At 36.4% G+C, this 19822-nt stretch overlaps 1 protein-coding gene across 4 annotated transcripts in view; it reads left to right on the plus strand.

Moving 5' to 3' along the window:
- LOC144638093 (receptor-type tyrosine-protein phosphatase S-like) overlaps positions 1 to 19327 on the plus strand; it is a 131178-nt gene extending 111851 nt beyond the window's left edge. For all 4 annotated transcript variants that reach the window (XM_078497237.1, XM_078497239.1, XM_078497240.1 and 1 more), the window contains 16 exons: positions 83 to 237; positions 1216 to 1297; positions 1949 to 2025; positions 2866 to 2905; positions 3498 to 3595; positions 4482 to 4598; positions 6452 to 6600; positions 8151 to 8286; positions 10069 to 10218; positions 10797 to 10899; positions 11696 to 11766; positions 12125 to 12259; positions 12707 to 12829; positions 13789 to 13943; positions 15893 to 16028; positions 16962 to 19327. In XM_078497237.1, the coding sequence (XP_078353363.1) occupies positions 83 to 237; positions 1216 to 1297; positions 1949 to 2025; positions 2866 to 2905; positions 3498 to 3595; positions 4482 to 4598; positions 6452 to 6600; positions 8151 to 8286; positions 10069 to 10218; positions 10797 to 10899; positions 11696 to 11766; positions 12125 to 12259; positions 12707 to 12829; positions 13789 to 13943; positions 15893 to 16028; positions 16962 to 17042 (1808 nt within the window). In that variant the 3' untranslated portion in view covers positions 17043 to 19327. The remainder of the gene's footprint in view (positions 1 to 82; positions 238 to 1215; positions 1298 to 1948; positions 2026 to 2865; positions 2906 to 3497; positions 3596 to 4481; positions 4599 to 6451; positions 6601 to 8150; positions 8287 to 10068; positions 10219 to 10796; positions 10900 to 11695; positions 11767 to 12124; positions 12260 to 12706; positions 12830 to 13788; positions 13944 to 15892; positions 16029 to 16961) is intronic.
- Positions 19328 to 19822: the final 495 nt, after the last annotated feature.

Below are 19822 nucleotides of genomic sequence, written 5' to 3' on the forward strand. Positions count from 1 at the left end.
CAGGTTTCAGGCTAGTGTGCTCTTTGATGCACTTTTTCTAATGCAAAACATTCCAAATGTTCTGGAAAAATTTTACCTATAGATGTCGTGAAGGTACCTCCCCCTGAGGAAAAAGAACTAGTAGTTTACAGTGAGGCTGAAGATGGTAAACCCAAACCAATTCCTGTGGTTGAGTTTGCGAGTTACTTCAAAAACAAGTCAAGTAATGGAGCAATTGTGCTGCGAGAGGAATTTAAGGCAAGATTGTATTTGTATTTGTATTTTATTCACCACACATGTACCTATTCTAGTAGTAATTATAACATAATAACAAAACAAGGTTAGTGAAAAGGTACTGAATTAACAAAGTAGGAGGTGGTGAGGAGGTGTAAAAAAGAAACCCTAAGGCTTATTATATTATGCTTTTTGCATTTCAGTGATGAGTTGATATTGCTAGAAATTTTAATAAACTATGGCTAACTTTAGACAGCAGGACATTTATGAATCCATGAAAGGGATTTTGAATTTAAAACTGAAATTAAAACAGATCTAATAGTTGCTTCTGTTGTTTTTAAAGTTTTGTGTTAAAAGAAGCAAGATGATTGTTAGATTGTTTTCTATCAAACAATCTTCCTTCTTGCAATTACTGTGTTAATGCATGGTGCTAAATAGGCCTTATTTACGATGATCATCCTGATGGTTTCACACTATAATGAAAATTAACCATGTAAAGAAGTCTCAAACACTGTAAAGAAGTCTTTTTTTTTCAACTTGTTCTTACACTCATGCACTGGTATCTGTGCCAAAGCTTGTATTTTAAAGCCAGATAATATGATATTAGAAATTTAAATTATTATGGCACTGATTTGTGATAACCAAGTTGAACAACTGTGTCATCATTGATAAGGCGAGCTTCTCTTTCACAGCTTTCATTATCTGCAACAAGATGCCATCAGTCTCTCAATCAGTAAAACAAGATCTAGAGAAAATACATCGAATGATAATAGAATCAATTTTGTAATTGCTATAAGAATGGTTTCTCTTTATCTTGCCGTGTTACCTGTGCTTGCTGTTTAGTTTGTTTCGTTTTTGACAAAGCACCGAAAATATTTGTGAAAAATCTATCAGCCATACTAACAACATTCATTGAAAGTTTCTATTTGTTAATCAGTTTACTCCTAAATTTTTTCTGACTCAGAACTGGTGTAAACAAAGCAGCTGTATTTTTTTTTCCAGAATTTACCCGGTGGTATGCAGTTTCCTTGGGAAGTTGGCAAGGACAACAAAGTTAAAAACCGCTATGGAAACATAACTACCTGTGAGTAATGCATTTTATTACTTGAGATTTCACGTTCGTGAAAATAATTGTTTACTGATTAAAAGTGGACAAGCATCTGTGCTTGGTTGTGTAGCTCTTAGAAAATGGCTAGGTTCTTGGATTTCGGTTAAGCTAACCATTACTCTACACTGTTCCTTACTCAGCACAGAAGTAATGAGTAGGCAACAGTTACAGTGTTCCAGATAAAAGAGGAGTCTCCAGTCAAAAACCTGACGAGGTCAGCGACAAGACCCGACACTTAATAGAAAACTTTTAATGATTTTTAATTCTAACAGTGGGAATTTGACCTGTCACATTTCCTGTTTGACACCTTGTCTGAAATTTTATCTGAAACCTCGAAGACATATTTCTTTTCTGCAAAAACATCCTAAAACCGTATACACACAGGATGAAAAAGTTTATCTGATAAGTTATTGTACTGTTATTTAATTGATTCTGCAACTTTTATTTTAATGTTTTTTATACACTGGACCACATCACTTTGCTATAATATTTATTTCCATTTCGTTTAAGCCATGCTAAAAGCCAAGTGTAGTGCACGTAGTAATAGAGCTTTAAACATATCTTCAGCTCATAGCCCCTATTGTTAGCTCCACATCAGTATCAGTGAAAGATTCTGTTTCTTAACAGATGACCACTCCCGTGTTGTGTTGGAGAAAATAGAAGGTGACCCAAAGTCTGACTTCATCAACGCTAGTTACATTCCAGTAAGTAATGCAATGTCAATGCCATTATCTATAGATCGATCTTTATTGACATCAACCGTCTTTGATCCCCACATGTACATTGGTATAATTTATTGAAAATTCTATGTAGTCTGACAAATATATTAAGAAATAATTAACACACCGCTGTTGCCTTGCCTGTTGTAAAGCCAGTGCTGAAATGTAAAGTGTACAAAATGGGATATAATTATTTAACTGTTATTGACTTCAACCACAAAAATCAAGGTGAAAATTGCTTGTGTTTAGCCAATCAGAACATGTCCAGTGTATAGAAAGTATCTACTTAAGAAATTGAAAAACAGTAATACGGAGATGAAATTTTAGTTCTGTAATTAATTCTCTAGCTTCTTGCACAAAATTCAATTGACATAAATTTGGATTGTGAAATAAGCAGTGTTATTATACATTAGAATTACTTTGAAACATGTGATTGGTCGAGAGCATTCAGTCAATATGTAGTAGCATGTGTATTTGTATGATATCCCATTTTCTGCGATTTTTGGTTATTTGTGTTTCTCTTTTTTTCCCCCCCCTCCTTTGTTATTTTTAAATTGGGGGGTCCCCCAAAAAAAAAAAAAAAAATTTTTAAAAAAAAAAAAAAATATAAAAAAAAAAAAAAAAAAAAAAAAATAAAAAAATTAATTTTTTTTAGAAAAAAAAAGGGGGGACCACAAAAAAAGGGGGGGGCAAAAAAAGGGAAAAAATTTTTTAAAAAAAAAATAAAAAAAATTTTTTATAAATTTCCCCCAAATTATATGACAGCAAGCACATGCATGGTTGACAGCAAGTAATGTATTGTATGCATTCAATTATCTCTCCTAGACTTTTGATGAGGAAAGTATGTGTTACATTGCCACTCAAGGTACAACAAAACTAGTAGAAGACTTTCACATAGAAAATGCTCTGTTAAAAAATTAACCTATGATTATTCTAGTTATGACCTGGATGAGGTCGAGTAATGATTTGCAAAGGGCAGTCAATAGAAGTAACTGTTAGTAAATTGATAAATTAATATAGATAAATAAACAAATGCTAAAAACCTAAAACATTAATTTTCATTTAGCTTAGTGGTGTTTGATAGTAATTTAGCGCAAGTAAGTAAGGTAACGCACACAGAAAGAGGTTTTTCTTTGGTAAACATTGTGACCTGAATCACAATGTTATACCCGCTTCCAGTTATCCTTTTGTTGTGTTTTTTAAACAGTTCATCACTTGAAACAAATTACAATTTGTTAATGTTGCTATGTTACTTTGCACTAAAGTATGCAGCTAGAGTTGATCTTGTGAGCAGTGTCATGCCAGGGAAGTTGCCAACGAAAAGCCCTCGAAAGCTTGTGCGTGTAACTGTATATGTACTTAAACTGAGTTATGTAGCCATAGCAAATGTGATATTTCCATCGATTCAGTGTGCTTGTTTTGAGGCTTCCTACATCAGCTTGATATTTGTTTAATAGGTCCAAAGGAGGTGACGTTTAATGATTTTTGGCGAATGATCTGGCAGGAGAACTGCGTTACTATTGTCATGCTAACCAACCTGGTTGAGCAAGGAAAGGTAAACTTTCATTTAGCCCTACAGATTTGAGTATGTTTGCAGGAATTTAATTTTTACTCTTTCGAAATTGGACTGCCGGGGCTAATATTTAGTTAGCTTTCGAAATTGGTGTCCCCAATTAGCCCACAAGGGCTAAATACATAGAAACAGAAATAAAGTTTTTACTTGCTTGCTTGAACTCATAAAACCTTTGAAACGCTAAACTTTAAAGCCCTTTTTAAGCCCAAATTTGTTGTTTATACCAACAAAGTCATTCCTGTTTTGGGGCATTAAGAAAACATTCATGTTACTTTCAAACGTACAACATTAACTTAATTATTACCTGGAAAATGACAAAAGCACCTGTAAAGAACTGAACAAATTGGTTTTCATGTCAAATTTGTTTCCAGCCTAGGTTAATCTGTTTCAACCTGGAGAAAACACTTTTTACAAAGACAATTTGAATTCATTAAAAAGAAATCCCAATAAATAAATTCAAGTTGCTTTAAGTGATTAAAAAAGTGTTATCTTCAGGTTGAAACAAACTTAAACCTACAGCACAAAAATACCACATGGTAAAACTCTCTAAACATAACGATATAAAGTTTTTACCGTCGTTTACAGGTCTTTGAGTAACTATAACTACATAAGTATAAAGCAAGCACTACAATGAGGGACTCGGAAAAGTTATGTCTTTCTATAAGAGCTATACCTAAATAAAAGCCCATGGGCTTATATTTGGGAGGGCTTATCATGGAAAGGATTTTTGCGGACTGGGAGGGGGGGCGCTTAGTTTAGGGGGGGTTATTTTCCAAATTATACGGCATCTGACTTAAGATCACAATTATTATATGCGTATGTAAATCATAAGTTTGTGGAAATTTCTTTTCCTTTATGTCTTTCTTAGAACAAGTGTGACCAGTACTGGCCAGATACTACTTCCAAGTATGGCTCTATTACAGTCACTTTACACAAGACTGAAGCCTTTGCCGATTACCAGATTCGAACATTTATATTGGTGAAGGTGAGCATAGATATAATACATAAATTGCACCAAAATTAGCTCAAAACAAGACCTTGCTGTCTTTGCCACCTTACAATTGATTAATTTATAATTGCTGAGTTGCTAATTACAATTTCAATTTGCTAAATTACACTTGATTGTTTTCGTTGAAATTGTAAATGTAAGATAAACGTTGGGAGTGTTTGTGGTAACCAAACATGTTTTGGAAAGAAGACTGAACATCACAATAGTATGGTCACTGAAAACACCATGTTACAAAGAGTTAAATAAACACAATTTTTAATAATTTTTTTTTAATATTGCAAATTAGTTCCGAAAACCACGATTGGGATGAACTTATCAGTAAAATGTATTGTAGGTCGTACAGTGTGATCGTCCGGGTGAGAGTAGTTCTGAGAAGAACTGTTGTTGGTGACTGACGTTTCGACAACCTGAGCAGAAGTCATCTTCAGAGTCAAGTGAAAAGTTGTTGTCAGTCGATGATGTTATAAGTCTGGTCCGTTGAAGTTGATTGGTCAGTTTAGCCATGATGTTATTGGCTGTAAGACTCGTGTAAAGATTGTCATCAGTAATTGGTCAGTTTCGATCCGTCTATTGTTAGTCTAATTAAGTCGTTCTGTTCCGTCTATTGTTAGTCAAATTAGGTCGTTCTGTTGGCGGTTCGTTTGTCGGTTCTGTTTACGTCGTGAATAAGTCGTTTGTAAGGTGCCGGTAGTTGTTGACATCTGTTGATAGGCGTCTGTTCTAAGTTTGTGTACCAGCTTTCCAGATTCAGTCGTTGAAAATAGTTAGTACTGTAGGTTAAGCATTCAGCAGAGTCCCAGTCGATTTTGTGGTTAGTAAGTCGATGGTGTTCAGAAATGTGATTGTTGACATCACCATTTCTCGCCGCTCGTTTGTGTTCAGTCAGTCTCGTGTTGAGGTTTCTACCGGTCTCTCTGATGTAGGAGGCCTGGCAGTCGGAGCATTTGATCTTGTAAATCGCTTCCTGTCTGTTGTTAGGTTCGTCCCTGTCTTTAACATTGGTCAGTAAATGTCGTAACGTTGTTATAGGTTTGTGAGCTACACGGATATTGTAGGGTTGTAAAATCTGGAAAGCTGGTACACAAACTTAGAACAGACGCCTATCAACAGATGTCAACAACTACCGGCACCTTACAAACGACTTATTCACGACGTAAACAGAACTGACAAACGAACCGCCGACAGAACGACCTAATTTGACTAACAATAGACAGAACAGAACGACTTAATTAGACTAACAATAGACGGATCGAAACTGACCAATTACTGATGACAATCTTTACACTAGTCTTACAGCCAATAACATCATGGCTAAACTGACCAATCAACTTCAAAGGACCAGACTTATAACATCATCGACTGACAACAACTTTTCACTTGACTCTGAAGATGACTTCCGCTCAGGTTGTCGAAACGTCAGTCACCAACAACAGTTCTTCTCAGAACTACTCTCACCCGGACGATCACACTGTACGACCTACTGATACTCCTGGGTTCAAACCATTTACTATAAAATGTATTTGTTGTATTATATTGTATTGTAGTAGCTTAATATTTCTTAACTGAAATCTAGTGCAGAATTAAAACCAAAAAAACAATAAAAGGAATCATGACCTTTCAACAAACAAGAAACGTAATTTGATCACAACGATCGCAATCTCAACTACAAAATCAAGGGACTATATCAATTATTGGGTATATACATACAATTTCACAAGGTAATGAATAATATCTATGTAGCTGAAGAAACCGTATCACGCCAGTTTAAAGAAGATTTGGCACCTGTCATAATAACGTCTCAAAAATGCATATGTGCTTTTGCTATGTAGGGATCAGAGAAACGTGAGGTCCTTCAGTTTCATTACACTACTTGGCCAGACAAAGGTGTTCCACAGCGTTCTACAGCTCTACTGGGATTTAGATGGAAGGTTTATACCAGGCACCAAGCCACAGGTGGCCCACTTGTTGTGCACTGCAGGTAAATGGCAAATGATGTTGAATTCGGTTTAAGTGATGTCATAAAGTTCTAAAAGCATTAGCATTCTGTGCATCATAGTGAAGTAGTTTTTAAATTCCGATACAAACTTCAAAAGCAATGATCCAATATGAATATAGTGCATTTGTTGTCGCAAAGGAGGAAGAAAGAAATCCCATGTCAGTGCTTTTTGCCTCATTTTAGTGCAGAATGCACTATTGTGATGGTTTGTTGGGGATGTCGTCCGCTAGCACAGTAACCCGCTATGGTGTAAACTTTTAATAGCCAATTAATTAATTAATATCAATTATTTAATTAGTCCTGTGAAAGGGGTAGGGGATAGGGAACACCTGTCAAGGTGTGAAGGGGGTAAGGGGTGGGGAGCACCTGACCATATCCCCCAGGTAAAACATGGAACATATCTACGTTACTTTCATATGAAGATTTAAAGGTATATATTTGTTTTAGAAAGCCCTTTGCTCTCCTTGTGGTACTATTCTTTCTAGAGCAAAGTATTTCTGCTAAACGCATGCGCAGATTAGTCTACCTTATATTCTTAGGAACATTTGTGTATCGCATGTATTTGCGGTAGGATTCCTGCAGACTCCATGGTGCCAAGTTAAAACCGCAAATTAATTAAATTAGATTTTGAGACTTTCACAGCGCTTTCCTAATTAAGTATGGAAAAACTTGCACCGGGATTTTCGGTGCGAAACTCCAAATTACCAGGAAAGAAATATCCTAGATGAACCGCGCTTTAAAACAATCTTTCGAAAGAGATGTTTTTTATTTGATTTGTTCTTTACTTTTTGAGAAACGTCTTTCGAGCAGTTAAAACCGCAACTTCATTAAATAAAAGTGAAATAGTTGCCATTGATGTCGCCGTGTAAAAAACAAAACAAAACAAAATTATCATGTTACAGCATATGAAAGGAAAACAAAAGTATCTTGAACTACAAATGAACAAAATTATGGTGTTACAGTTGTAAAAGCGTAAGGATGACCCAGGAAGGAACGCAGTTGGTGTTTCAACGTCTAACTAATAGTGAAATAAAGCAAGTAAACATGAAACATAAAGCATCATTCTGATCATTTCTTTAATAGATTGGCTCCATTGCATTCTGCACTATCCTTTGAGTCTCTGAGTTAAGACATAGATGAGTCCTGGTTTGAAACCTTTCATACAAATGAGTTTGATTTGAATGAAATTGAATGTGCAAGTAAACCTCATTTAGGTATGAAATGTTTTGCACAAGTGAAAACGCAGCCAAGAAATGGCCTCAGATTGTGAAGAGGTTTGAAAAGGTAGATTCTTCCAATAATTATGGGAAACCTGAATCAATCGCATTCCCATATTTCACATGTAGGCTTCAATAGCAGATTGGATGCTGATTTCTTCAACTAATGTTAAAAAAGTTACCTTGGCTTACCAAAATCACCTTTTGAAAATTCATCATTTTCTTGTTACTGTTACTAAGTATGGTGTGAGTTACTGTCGCTATGAACACTAGTCTAAGTTCCACTTGTTGATAGGTCATTTGTTTTATTGCCAGTGCTGGTGTTGGACGGACTGGAACGTACATTGGCATTGACGCCATGTTGGAAAGTGCTAAGAAGATAAAGACCGTGTTTATTCAGAATTATGTGCAAGTGATGCGGAGAGGTCGCCCTTACATGGTCCAGAAAGAGGTAAGAATGATGATGATAATGAGGAGGAGGAGGAGGAGGGGGAGGAGGAGGATGCTGAAGATGCTGTTGTTTCTGTGATGACAGAAACACAGAGCAACCTGTGGATGTATGAGAATTTCCATTTTGAAAAGAACAATGAACGAGTCATTTTTCTTCTTTTTCTTCCAAAACTTTCTCGGAGAAAAAGAAACATTTTCTCTCTGTTGTTATCCAATTTTTAATTAAGTTTTCATATAACGCGCGCTCTGATTGGCTGAAACAGTGTACTTATCAGAGTCCAGAGTGTACGGAGGAAATGTCACGCCACGACCTAATTGGCCGACCACATCCCGAACGTCTTCTGTTTTGTCTTGACCCTGAACTCTTGACCTGGAAAACGAGGCGAGCAGCTCAGTTTGCCCTGTTCCAGTAACAGCACAAATTGCACGGCGACAGAAAGTGAAATTTGGTACGGACCCCTCCCACAAATTAACAACTCAAGGTGAAATGAAGACAACCGAGAGAAACGAAAACACGAAAGATAGTACAAAATGGGAATCTGATTGATGAGTTTCTTTAATAACGGATTTTAAATAAAACACGCACAGCCACCTAAAAAAAAACAAAAAAACAAACAGAAATCAAAAACACAGAAATCTAGATAGCCAGCGAATACTCACACAACTCAGACTTATCACATACTGAATAATTTTTCTGCGCACCGGCCGGAAAGAAAAATTGCCAGCCCAGATGACCAACAAAGAAGTAGACAACAACCCGGCTCGCCGAAGCCACGAGTGCACTCGCGCGCGCCCTCGAGAGACACCTAACAATTCACCCTACGAGATTTTATTAAGGTTGATTTCAGCCAAAGCCGCAAAGTTAGAAAAAATTGAACAAGCGCGAAAACAAAGAAAACATCGAACACAATTTACCTGTCATTCCAGAAGCAGACGTCCAGAATTAAAACCTCCAATGCAATCAGGAAGACAATCCTGTTCCATCCTTCGAAGGGAGGCCCAGCCCCTCCGACTTTAATTTTTCCCTAAATCCGATGGATGTAGTGACGGAACACGCGCACGGCCGAGTGAAGTACCAGCCAGCTTTTGCATTTGTTTTTCTATTGTCAAGTTAACACGTGCACTTTTCATGGGCCAGAATCAGCCGGTTTTCACTGACAGTCTACTTTTCCATCCTTTTTACTAAAGTCCTTAGAACTTCAAGGATGTGAAATTCGGATCCACTTGACTTCAGCTTTATACTTGATGGTTCCTGATGTTTGACAGCGTGACAGCTGATGTCTTATTCACCAATCAAATTCTTTCCATCTAAAAGTTTTGTATGTCGACACAGAGAGGTCGCGACGCCACCTGAAAAATATAGAAGTGGAAGATAAAACAGAGCCCAGCCGGCACTAGGGGGCGGCCCAGAAGGGAGACACCGCCACGGCTCGCGCACCCACACTCCGTGCTCAGCCACTTCCTGCGTGCTTACAACAGAACAGAGCACAGTGAGGCTTCTTTATTTGTTAAATAAAAACCCCTATGAAAGTTTGGGAAAACTCAAAAAGCTGGGGCAGGACCAAAGCATCTCTTGTTTTCCCAAACGTCTTCACAACTTGAACTTTCTTGTCAGTTTCTTTTAATCGAGAGTTTCAAACACAAATAATATTTTCTATTCCTTTAAAAGGAATAGAAAAAGTCAGCTTCAGTTTTCAAGAGCTGGAAGTTAATTATGTAAGTAACAGTAGCAGTGATAAACAGCCATTCTAAACATCACTTCCATAATTTTACCTCTCTGTAGGAACAGTATGTATTTTTGCATCAAGCAGTGATGGAAGCTTTGACATGTGGAAATACAGAGATTGCGGCAAAGGACTTACGAATCGCAATAAACAAGCTTGCTACAACTCAAAAATCTACCAAACGAACGGGATTTGCAGAAGAGTTTAAGGTATATATACTTTTAGTCTGCTTGTGGTAGCACAGAATTTCCGGCGTCATGAGGTCGAATCTCGTTGAAGCCCTAGATTGTCTACGGGTCTTCCTTTAAATATCACCTCGCATGAGCAATCTGCCTTTTGGCGTAAAAAGTAAGAGAAAAGCATGTAAAGGCTTGGAGATTTTTGGTTTATGCTTTTCATGAGTCAACGTTTCTTCAATCAGGTTTATAAATTATGACGTAAATACCCTTGAACCCCACGTCACTGTGTGCCACTGCTTTTTTTGAATTGGTACATTCTCCATGTATATAACATTGTAGCCTTACAACCTTGATTCAACCCAAAATTTAGAGTTAAGTAGGTAGAAGACGTTTAATTGTTGTATACTGTCATACAAAATCTTTTGTCAACCAAAACTTGGTTTTGCAACGATTTCCATTCTTGGTCTCGCCTTCTTCCTACTTCAACGTTATAACATCTTGTTTCAATTTAAGGTTTGACTTTAACAATCAAGCTTGGCACGATAACGATTTCTTGTTCTCTTTTCATTTTATGATTTTTGTTTTTCCCTTCAATTTGGTTTCATTAGCGTCTGCAACTCGTCAGTGACTGCCAGTCATCAGGGGAGGAATCACAGGCAGCGTTTAAGCCTTTCAACATTAACAAGAATAGGTTTCCTAATATTGTACCATGTAAGTGTTGGTTTGTTTTAGATTCTAATTAATACATGAAACCCAAGAGACAGTGACTGCTTTACCACATTTTCAAACATGAAAAAACGACGCGCAGCTGGGTATCTTTGACGAACTTTAAGGTGTATGGAAATTTGATGAAGTACTCTTCCTCGGTATATTGTCTTCTTAATCGAAACTTGAACCAAGAAGAAAACATAGAAATAGAATCATAAATAAATTAATAATAAAATTATTACTGAGTTTGAGAAATATTTAGATCAAGTCGAAATTTATGCGAAATTATTTTTAGAACAAAGAAAGCCTCTAAACGTTTTCCTACAACAGTTAGGTCATAAATTGCCACCAAAATGAAGAAAGGAGGCTAAAGGAGTATGTTAAGATGGCAGTTGTATTTTTGTATTATTTGAAAAAAATCAAATGTAAATAACAGTGAACAGAAGCAAATCGATTCCTTCTTGGAATTCAAATTGTTGCCACGTCATAATAATTTTAGCTTTCAATGTTCAGAAGGACTGTCGTGTTCAATTTGTAGCATTCATTTTGCTACAGACCCTGTCTTATCAGGATCTAGCCGAAAGCATTAATTTTCCGTATTTCGAGAGTGTTCATGCATCGTGCTAGTAACACCAAGAAATACAATTGTGAGTAACTTCTTGTGTGGAGTTTACAAAACAAACTTTTATTTCTTTCAACGTTGGAAAGTTTTAAACATGCTTCTATTTGTCACTTTTGTCAGAAACATTTCGGAAAAATTGAAAGCTTTTACTGACACTATCGTTCTTTGCTACACTAGTGGATACTGCTCGAGTGTTCCTGAGTTGTTCTGAACCACACGAGGATTACATCAATGCTTCTTTTGTCGACGTAAGTAAATAAATTGTCATATCTGATAGCCGTAAGATATATAGCATCACCATATTATGTTTGGTTACTCAAAGTTGTCACTGTTTTAGAGGGCTTTTAATATAGTTTGAGGTGGTGCATGGCTATTCAAGTTCAGTGTTAGACCATAACTCAAGGCAAAGAAGAGACTGTTTGAGCTCTGGCATCATGCATCTTCATTCTAAAGGAAGTGCTTCTACAAATATGTGTCTCTATTATCCACCTCAGTTATATCACTTAAACCAGTTTAAAATTTAAAATTTTACTTACTTTCTCAACAGAGTGTTGGTGATGCTAAGATTTGTTCTGTAGTTTTTAATGTCCTTTCATCTTGTATCAGGACTACAGACAACATGGCGCGTATATCCTGACTCAAGCCCCAATGGACAACACTGTTGAAGACTACTGGCGCATGATATCACAATATGGTATTGGCACAGTTGTGATGCTGAACAGCTTGAAAGAAGGAAAACAGGTAGATTCCACAGCGGTACTTACATACAAAATTTAGGGTGTAAGTTTGACCTGTTCAGTTAACCTGTGTTTCCATTCTAGGATATACAAAATAGCATTACATTTAATTTGCTTGTAGAAGCAAAAAATGCAGAAACCTCCGAAATAATGACGACACAGCTGTGCTTGCATAAGCCTACAAAATCACAAGAAACTAAGCCGAATCAATTTTGCTGAGTCAAAAAAAAGCGGAAATTACCTGAACGACATGTAGAATCATTTTCGTTTTTAAGACCCGTGCTGATAAACCACAGGTCACGTTATCTCATTCCCTACGTGTCATTGATTATTGCCAAAGGGTTGTACGTGAATTCAAGGAAAAATCCCAGGACGTGGAGAAAATGATATACAAAGATAAGAACTCTGTTGTACAAGGCAACTCAACGGATCATTTATTATTTCACTGTAGAGTTACCCACAATACTGGCCTACTGAAGGATCCGTCAAGTATGGTGACATCAGTTTACAGATTCTGTCGGAAAACACTTCACACAGCATCACAACCAGAAAGTTTAGCATATTGAATGCACAGGTACATGTACGATTGCTTTCTTAATAGAGGTAATCATCTTTTGAAGAACATTGGGCGAAGGGGTGGAGGGATGATGGTAGAAGAGATTAGCCTTTGAAAATACTAGAAACAAAGCGTCAAGCCTTTAATGTTCTGAATTCCAACTGAAAGTACAGTCGAACCTCTCCTTAACATACCCCATAATACGGACACCTCTAAAATTATTACGGACGTTCACTTGGTCCTAGAGAAACCAAAATTCGTACAATCTTTACCTCCATAGTATGGACACTCACTGCTGCTCCTTTGGTGTTCTATTCAAAGAGGTTCCAGTGTACTTATATAAGACTGGGAGCTTAAGACAAACTGACGTGAAATGTTGGTGTTTATTGAAATATGGCTAACTTCAAATTCAATTTTCTCATGCGGGGTCAGCTTGAGAGCTAAAGTTTAGATAAGTTCTTCATAACTGTATTTAAAAATGTTACTATGCTATGAGCTCTTTTTGGTAACTATATTTTTGCCTTTATTGCTCGATTGTTCGGCGGAAACCGTCTTAATAGGCTTAACGTGGCTGATAACGGTTTTCAGTATTTTCCAGGCCTTATACTTAAATGGGTCAGTACTACAACTCTTTATCAGTTGCTAATACAGTAATGGTATGAAACAAATGCCCAATCATTGGTCGACTTATCACATTCTTTACACTATTCTAAATCTGTTTGTGAACAGATTATCCCATAACAGTACTAAATCAAGCAAAAGACAGCTTTCAGGAGACATTGCTAAAAATAGCTTAATCTAGGCTAGGCAAACATTTCAATCATAGATGAATGTTATCAGTTTAGTTTTGTCTTTCTCTCCCATTCTTATGAATTACATATATTGTATAAGTAATGTGCTAAAAAAAATTAAGTGGATTGACTATTGGCCCCCTGTTTCTAACCATGTGTCAAACATGGTTTATTCACATTCCTTAGCCTCCCAAGAAACAGTCAACTGTGCAGCATTTACAGTTCACTGGATGGGCTAACCGAGACTCGTGCCCAGATCCACAGGAAATACTCGACTTGTTGACTGCTATACAGCGGTCTCAGCAACAAACCGGAAATGGCATCATCATTTTTCAGTGCAGGTGGATAGCAGTTTGTTTCTATAGTGCCAAGTACACTAATTCCATCATTTCCATGGTGCTTTACAATAAGAAAGATATATTAAAAGTAGACAAAATTCTTAAAGTTAAGAGAAGTTGCACCCGGGAACAACACATTTTTGTGAAAACTGGCAATTTTTTTAAATAAAAAAACTAAATATTTGAAACGTTCTCTGGCTAAAAACAATTCCTGTCCACTCCCTGTTTCTTTCAAGCACACATTCGTAATTAATTTACATATTGCATTCTTTTTTAATCTTACACATTTATATTCAGAATTTTTATCGCCCCATGTTTATTCACTTTTAACCGTTGAAGGCTGTAGATCACATAGTCGAAAGCTTGTAATTTAAAAGTTTTTAAGGTGGCTCCATAGGGTTTCTTGACCGCGCGAAGAATGGGTACGAGCTTGAAATGCCGGCAAATCAAAACAAACATGGCGGCTTCACGCGAGCGTGAAATTTTCGGCGAGAAAACGCGAGACTTGCTTCCTGCCAATGAAATAACACCCGTGCTTTCCTGTGTCGAGCAGATAAAAGAGTTTACAACACCCTAAAAAGGTGTTTACAACGTCCGCGGTGCTTCTGGCCGCTTTTGTAAAGTTCGTACGATTGAAAGCAAAAGAGAAAATAAAGAATAGTCTCCGCGATTGTGAGATACGTCGAGCAGAATTTCAGAGGTTCTGCTACATAAAGGATTAAGGTATGTCTCTAACTAACCTTTGGGTTAACAGATATTCGTACAAAAACCGACAACAACGGGAAACAATTGTCTTTACACATCAACTCGTATGGTTCGAAAGTTCGCGCATGCTCAAATAGCGATCTTGGACAATTTCTATTCTGATGACGTAATTGTTATTCGGGCGAAAATAGAAATTTTCCCCTGGTATTTACTAGAGTTTCCTTCGGTGAAATTCCTTAAAATTTGGCATAGATGTGATACCTTTTTAACTGCCCTTTTTGCCGTTTTTTTTAAAAAATTTGTAAGCCAGTTTTTTTGCTTAGTCAAAAAAACACAAAATAACCAAAAACGCAAAAACGACCTGGACAACCCCTACTTTTTTTGTTTTTAAAAGTTACTTCTCATCAGATTCAATCCGTTGGGAGAATTTAAAAATTTTTCACCGAAGAAAATTAAAGAAATTTAAGATCAAAACCATAAAAACACCAAAAAATTGGACTTTTTGAGTAGATGTAGCTCAAAAACAAAGGCCGTTATTTTAAAAAAGAATAATGCACAACATATTTTAGTCCTTGTTTTTAATATTTCGGCAGCTTTTATTTAAATAGTTTAAAAAATAACGCGAAAATGATCCCTTGATGGGTATCACTTGTGCGCGCGCCGTAATATCTCAAAAACCTATGGAGCCACCTTAAGTCAGAGAACATTTCAATTTTTATTATGTTTTACCCAGGCTATGGTCCCTCAATATGTTTGCATAATTTTTTTCAAGTTTGTCATTTGTAATCCCTTTTAATCATCCTCTGTCCTACCAGTAAATGCAAAAAGCAATAACTTTCTAAAGAAACTGTTGTGCTGCGTTGGCGTGCAAGTGAAACACATAGTAAATTATTGACTTGGAGTTGATAAAGGTAAATTAACCTCCATAGCGAATTTGGAAAGCTAACGTTTCGAGCATCAGCACTTTGTTAGTCATTGCTCTTAACTCTGATTATTATTTCTTTTACTTTTTTCTGTGTCAGAAAACGATTATTTAGAGTGTTTTTTTTTAAATTTGAAAGTAGTTTTGTCTATCCGAAAATGACTTAAAATATCGTTACAAAGTTCCTTTTAAAACCTTGTTTTAGCAAAAGCAAATTATTAAAGATTAAATACCTTTAATTAAATATTAAAGATTAAATACCTTAACTCTCAAACAAGGTTTTCATTTCATCCATTGGGCACTGATTTCATTTATTTTTCCACAGTGATGGTGTTGGTCGCAGTGGTTGTGTGGCCACCATAATGTCAGTGATTGAGCGAGTTAAGATCGAGCAAACAGTTGATGTGTTTCAGACTGTTAAACTGATTCGAGCCAGGAGAACTGGTGCTGTTGACACCCCGGTAAACCACTCAATAGTCTTATTTACTGTTATGCCTTTATTATGTCTGTTGTTGTGTGTTCATTTGGATTGATTTATCTGGTTTCAAAGTTAACTGACATATAATTAAGAAAACTGTGAAATTTTCATTCGTACATGTAGTAAGTGAAAATGGGTTTGTAATTTTATTATTTTTTATGATATTGACAAACTGGCCCATGATGGAAAGGAGCATTCTGATTGGTATTCCTGAGCAGTGTGACTGTTGCAATACGGACTGCAAAAATAGACCGCTCACAAATTACTTTAGTTTTGCCGATTTCACTTAGAGCTACGCAACGTTTTCAAAACCCTTTTTTATCAATTATGCCTGGCCCGAATCATTGTCACGCGCACCTGCCGAGCACTAATGGGTTATTTGTAAGCAAAAAATTAATGTGCTTGAACTAGCTCGTTTGGTCCGTGTAAATTTTGGTAAAATTGGCAGCGTTCTTTTTTTTGTAAGTTTATGAACCTCTCCATCGCTTTATTGTTTATTGATGTGCTAACCAAGGATCTAGTGGCTGTTTTATCGTCAATGGTTGGTGGTATGGGACCGTCTGAAAGGGGCGGAGAGAGAGGGCAAAAATAACAAAAATATAACCCTGTCTACAGTAATGTGTGACCCAATCAAGCGTTATTGTTGAAATAACCTTTGAAAGAAGCAAGTAATTATGGGGGCATCGCTTCCTTTCATCGTCCTGTCCTGCTTGGACGATAATCTATTTAAATCCTGCATTTAAAAAAAATTATGAAGCACTTTTTACTAACACTAAACCATTCCACCAAGATACGTATTTTTGGATAAAACACAAACAAGAAAACAGGGACAAACATGAACAGGGATATCTCGATGGTATTTAGAAATAAGAGCTTTCTAAGTTCTAGGCTTATTGCCCATTTTTCCATTTTTCAGGATCGCTACGAGTTCTGTTACAAGACAATCCAAGCATACCTGGATTCTTTTAGCACCTATGCGAACTTTGCGGATTGTTGAAGAGTAAGCTTAACAGTTATGTGACTCAGTCACATAACTAAGCTTACTCTTCAAAGGTCTTGATTTAAAATCAGTTAGTCAGTCAGTGAATCACACAGTCAGACACTTTATTTTCGACAGTGTCGAAGTTTGTTTAAATTTTTTAGGCCCAATTCATGTGTTTCATTTATGTCGCTTCGAATGTAACTTAGCCGCAGTAAGTCTACCACGTTGCAATAGACCATGGAAGCCAATTTTGTGGCTTTCCTTTTTGAATTTCTTTCTATTTTTGTCTCAATGTTCGCAACGTTAAAAAAAGGGTAAATATGAACGTTGTTTGTGGTAAGTATTTACCATATGATACATTGAAGTCTGTCTTAACAGTTCCTCTAAATATGGGATAGAACGTTGGTGAACAAAAATTATATCGAGTCAGACTCCATTTATATAAACTTCTAAACTTTCACAGCTACTTAAACTTGCTGTAAAGAGACTTTTTGTATTAGTGATAATTATTGTTTTTATTTACATTCTAAGAATCATATATGACTCAAAATATCAGCCGTTTTAAGTGTTTTAAAACGTTGTTGTGTCTTCAGTGAGAGAATTTGATGAAAAGGCTTCCAGTTTATTTCCAGGTGAATGATCCAGGAGTCTGCTTGACAGGCAACAGCCGGTTTCTTCTAAATAACAGTAAAATTCCGATAATAAAGACTTTTGTTCAAAAGTCTTTGGGCTTATTGTCGGCTGAAGGACTTTTTTTGGATAGGGCACGGAGGGCTCACTATTGGAAGGAAGTTTGCGCTTTTCAATACTGTTTTAGCTTATATCTGGACAGAATTTTGCATCAGCAACATTTAAGGTGCGTAAAACAAGACACTCTAAACATTATCAAGTTAAGCACAAAACAATTTGTACGGTCATTTATTTACATATAAGGTCTCTGAACATACTATGTAACGATATAAAGTACAGCAAGCTGTACAGTAGGGAGCCGTGGACTTATATTCCAAGAAGCTTTAAGGTGGCTTATTATCGGTGGGTTTTCTGTGATTCATATATGGCAGGCTTATTTATGGGAGTACATGTAGTACTATTTTATGGATGTTTACGACATTGTTGTTCATTATGTATGACCGTACGAAGATCGTTGTTTTGACAGACGAATCAAAGCTCTCACATTTCCATTATTGAAATAAGTTTGTCAGGTATAATCAGCCTTGAACTCGGTTTTATTACAAGACGAGAATATACACAATGTATAAACCAGTAGCAAAGGCACAATGAAAATGTAAAATATTTTTTATAACTAGACTTGTGTGGAATATCATCCACTCTTTTTTGTAGTCTTTGAATTTTCATTTTTACCCTTATATGTTAACACGTTATTTCAAAATTCCCAACAGAGAAACATTTGTGCTCATTATGAATGCATGGTTATCGCAGAAGATATCACATTTTTTATAGAAGGAATAGTACAGTAGAACCCCGGTAACCCGAACTCTGAAGGGAAACGAAAAACAGTTCGAGTTAGCGGGGTTTCGAGTTATCAGGGTCGATTGAATATTCAATTTGCCATGTTAATAATTAATAGTTACCTGATTTTTCTGCACTTCAGTATACAGTACAGTGCAAAGTAAACTTATCTCGTCAGAAACTGTAACGCGATTATGCATTCTTGTGATAATACAGTACTGTGAATGTATGTATGAGTCATAAGATCGGGAAATGACTGTCAAATACGTGATCTGTTCGTTGCACTAATTTAAATCAAGTTGCTGTAGTGTTAGTTTTAGTGTTTAAATCCTATTACACGACAAAAAGAGCTGATAGGATTTTTCAATGGGCATCCGTGGCGAGTTGCAAGAACCAGAATTCAAGTTGTCGGGGTACATTTTGATAAAGGGAAACAAAATTTAGTTCGAGTTAGCAGGGAATTTGAGCTCACCCCCCCCCCCCCCCAGTCTGAGTTCGAGTTAACCGAGTAAAAATGTCTAAAAAGTGGGGTCAAATCCAAGGGAAATGGGACTTAGTTCGAGTTAGCCGGGGAGTTCGAGTTATCCGAGTTCGAGTTACCGGGCCTACTGTATTAGTTTAGAAACTTTAAAATGTTTATGTATATTTTAACAGTTTGTAAGTAATAATATAAGTGCTGCTATCGTTGCTGAACTAAATTTTTAGTATTGGAAGTGCTAAGCTGCATAGCTATATGCTAAATTTGTAATCAGAAAGCACTATCCAAAGATAATATTTTTATATTATCATTTTTTATTATGGTTTTATATTAAAGGATGCATACCTGTTCACCTATTTGTTACTGTTATATTCAAACTTTTCTCAGCCCCTTACTTACTAGGAAAATTTATTAACCTTGTAAGTCGTAATATCATTGTACAGATTCTGCTAACCGATCTGCATACATTTCTTTTAGTATATATGTTGTGGTTTAATTTTACCCTTGGTACAATCTGGTATGTTCCTTTTTTTTATATTCATTATCATATACTACCATACACCAGAACAAACGAAATTGTGCAAAGGGCAAAACTGAAACACAACATATACACGTTGGGAGAATTTATAATACCTAACCGGGCAATTGTGGGAGGCTTCTGGGACATACCAAGAGAGTTTGGTATTTTGAGGAGACGCAGGCCAACCAAATCCCCGTAGCGAGACCAAACAAGACTGATTTCTCGCCGATGCAAGAATTGCACTACTAAGTTTTTACAGTATCCAAATTCTTGACGAGTCGTTGCTCGTCTATATCCATGTGGCTTGTACCCACTGTCTTGGTGGGC

The sequence above is a fragment of the Oculina patagonica genome, chromosome 14 (genome assembly GCF_052425735.1).
Source record: "Oculina patagonica isolate OP01 chromosome 14, crgOcupat, whole genome shotgun sequence".
Taxonomy (NCBI): Eukaryota; Metazoa; Cnidaria; class Anthozoa; order Scleractinia; family Oculinidae; genus Oculina; species Oculina patagonica.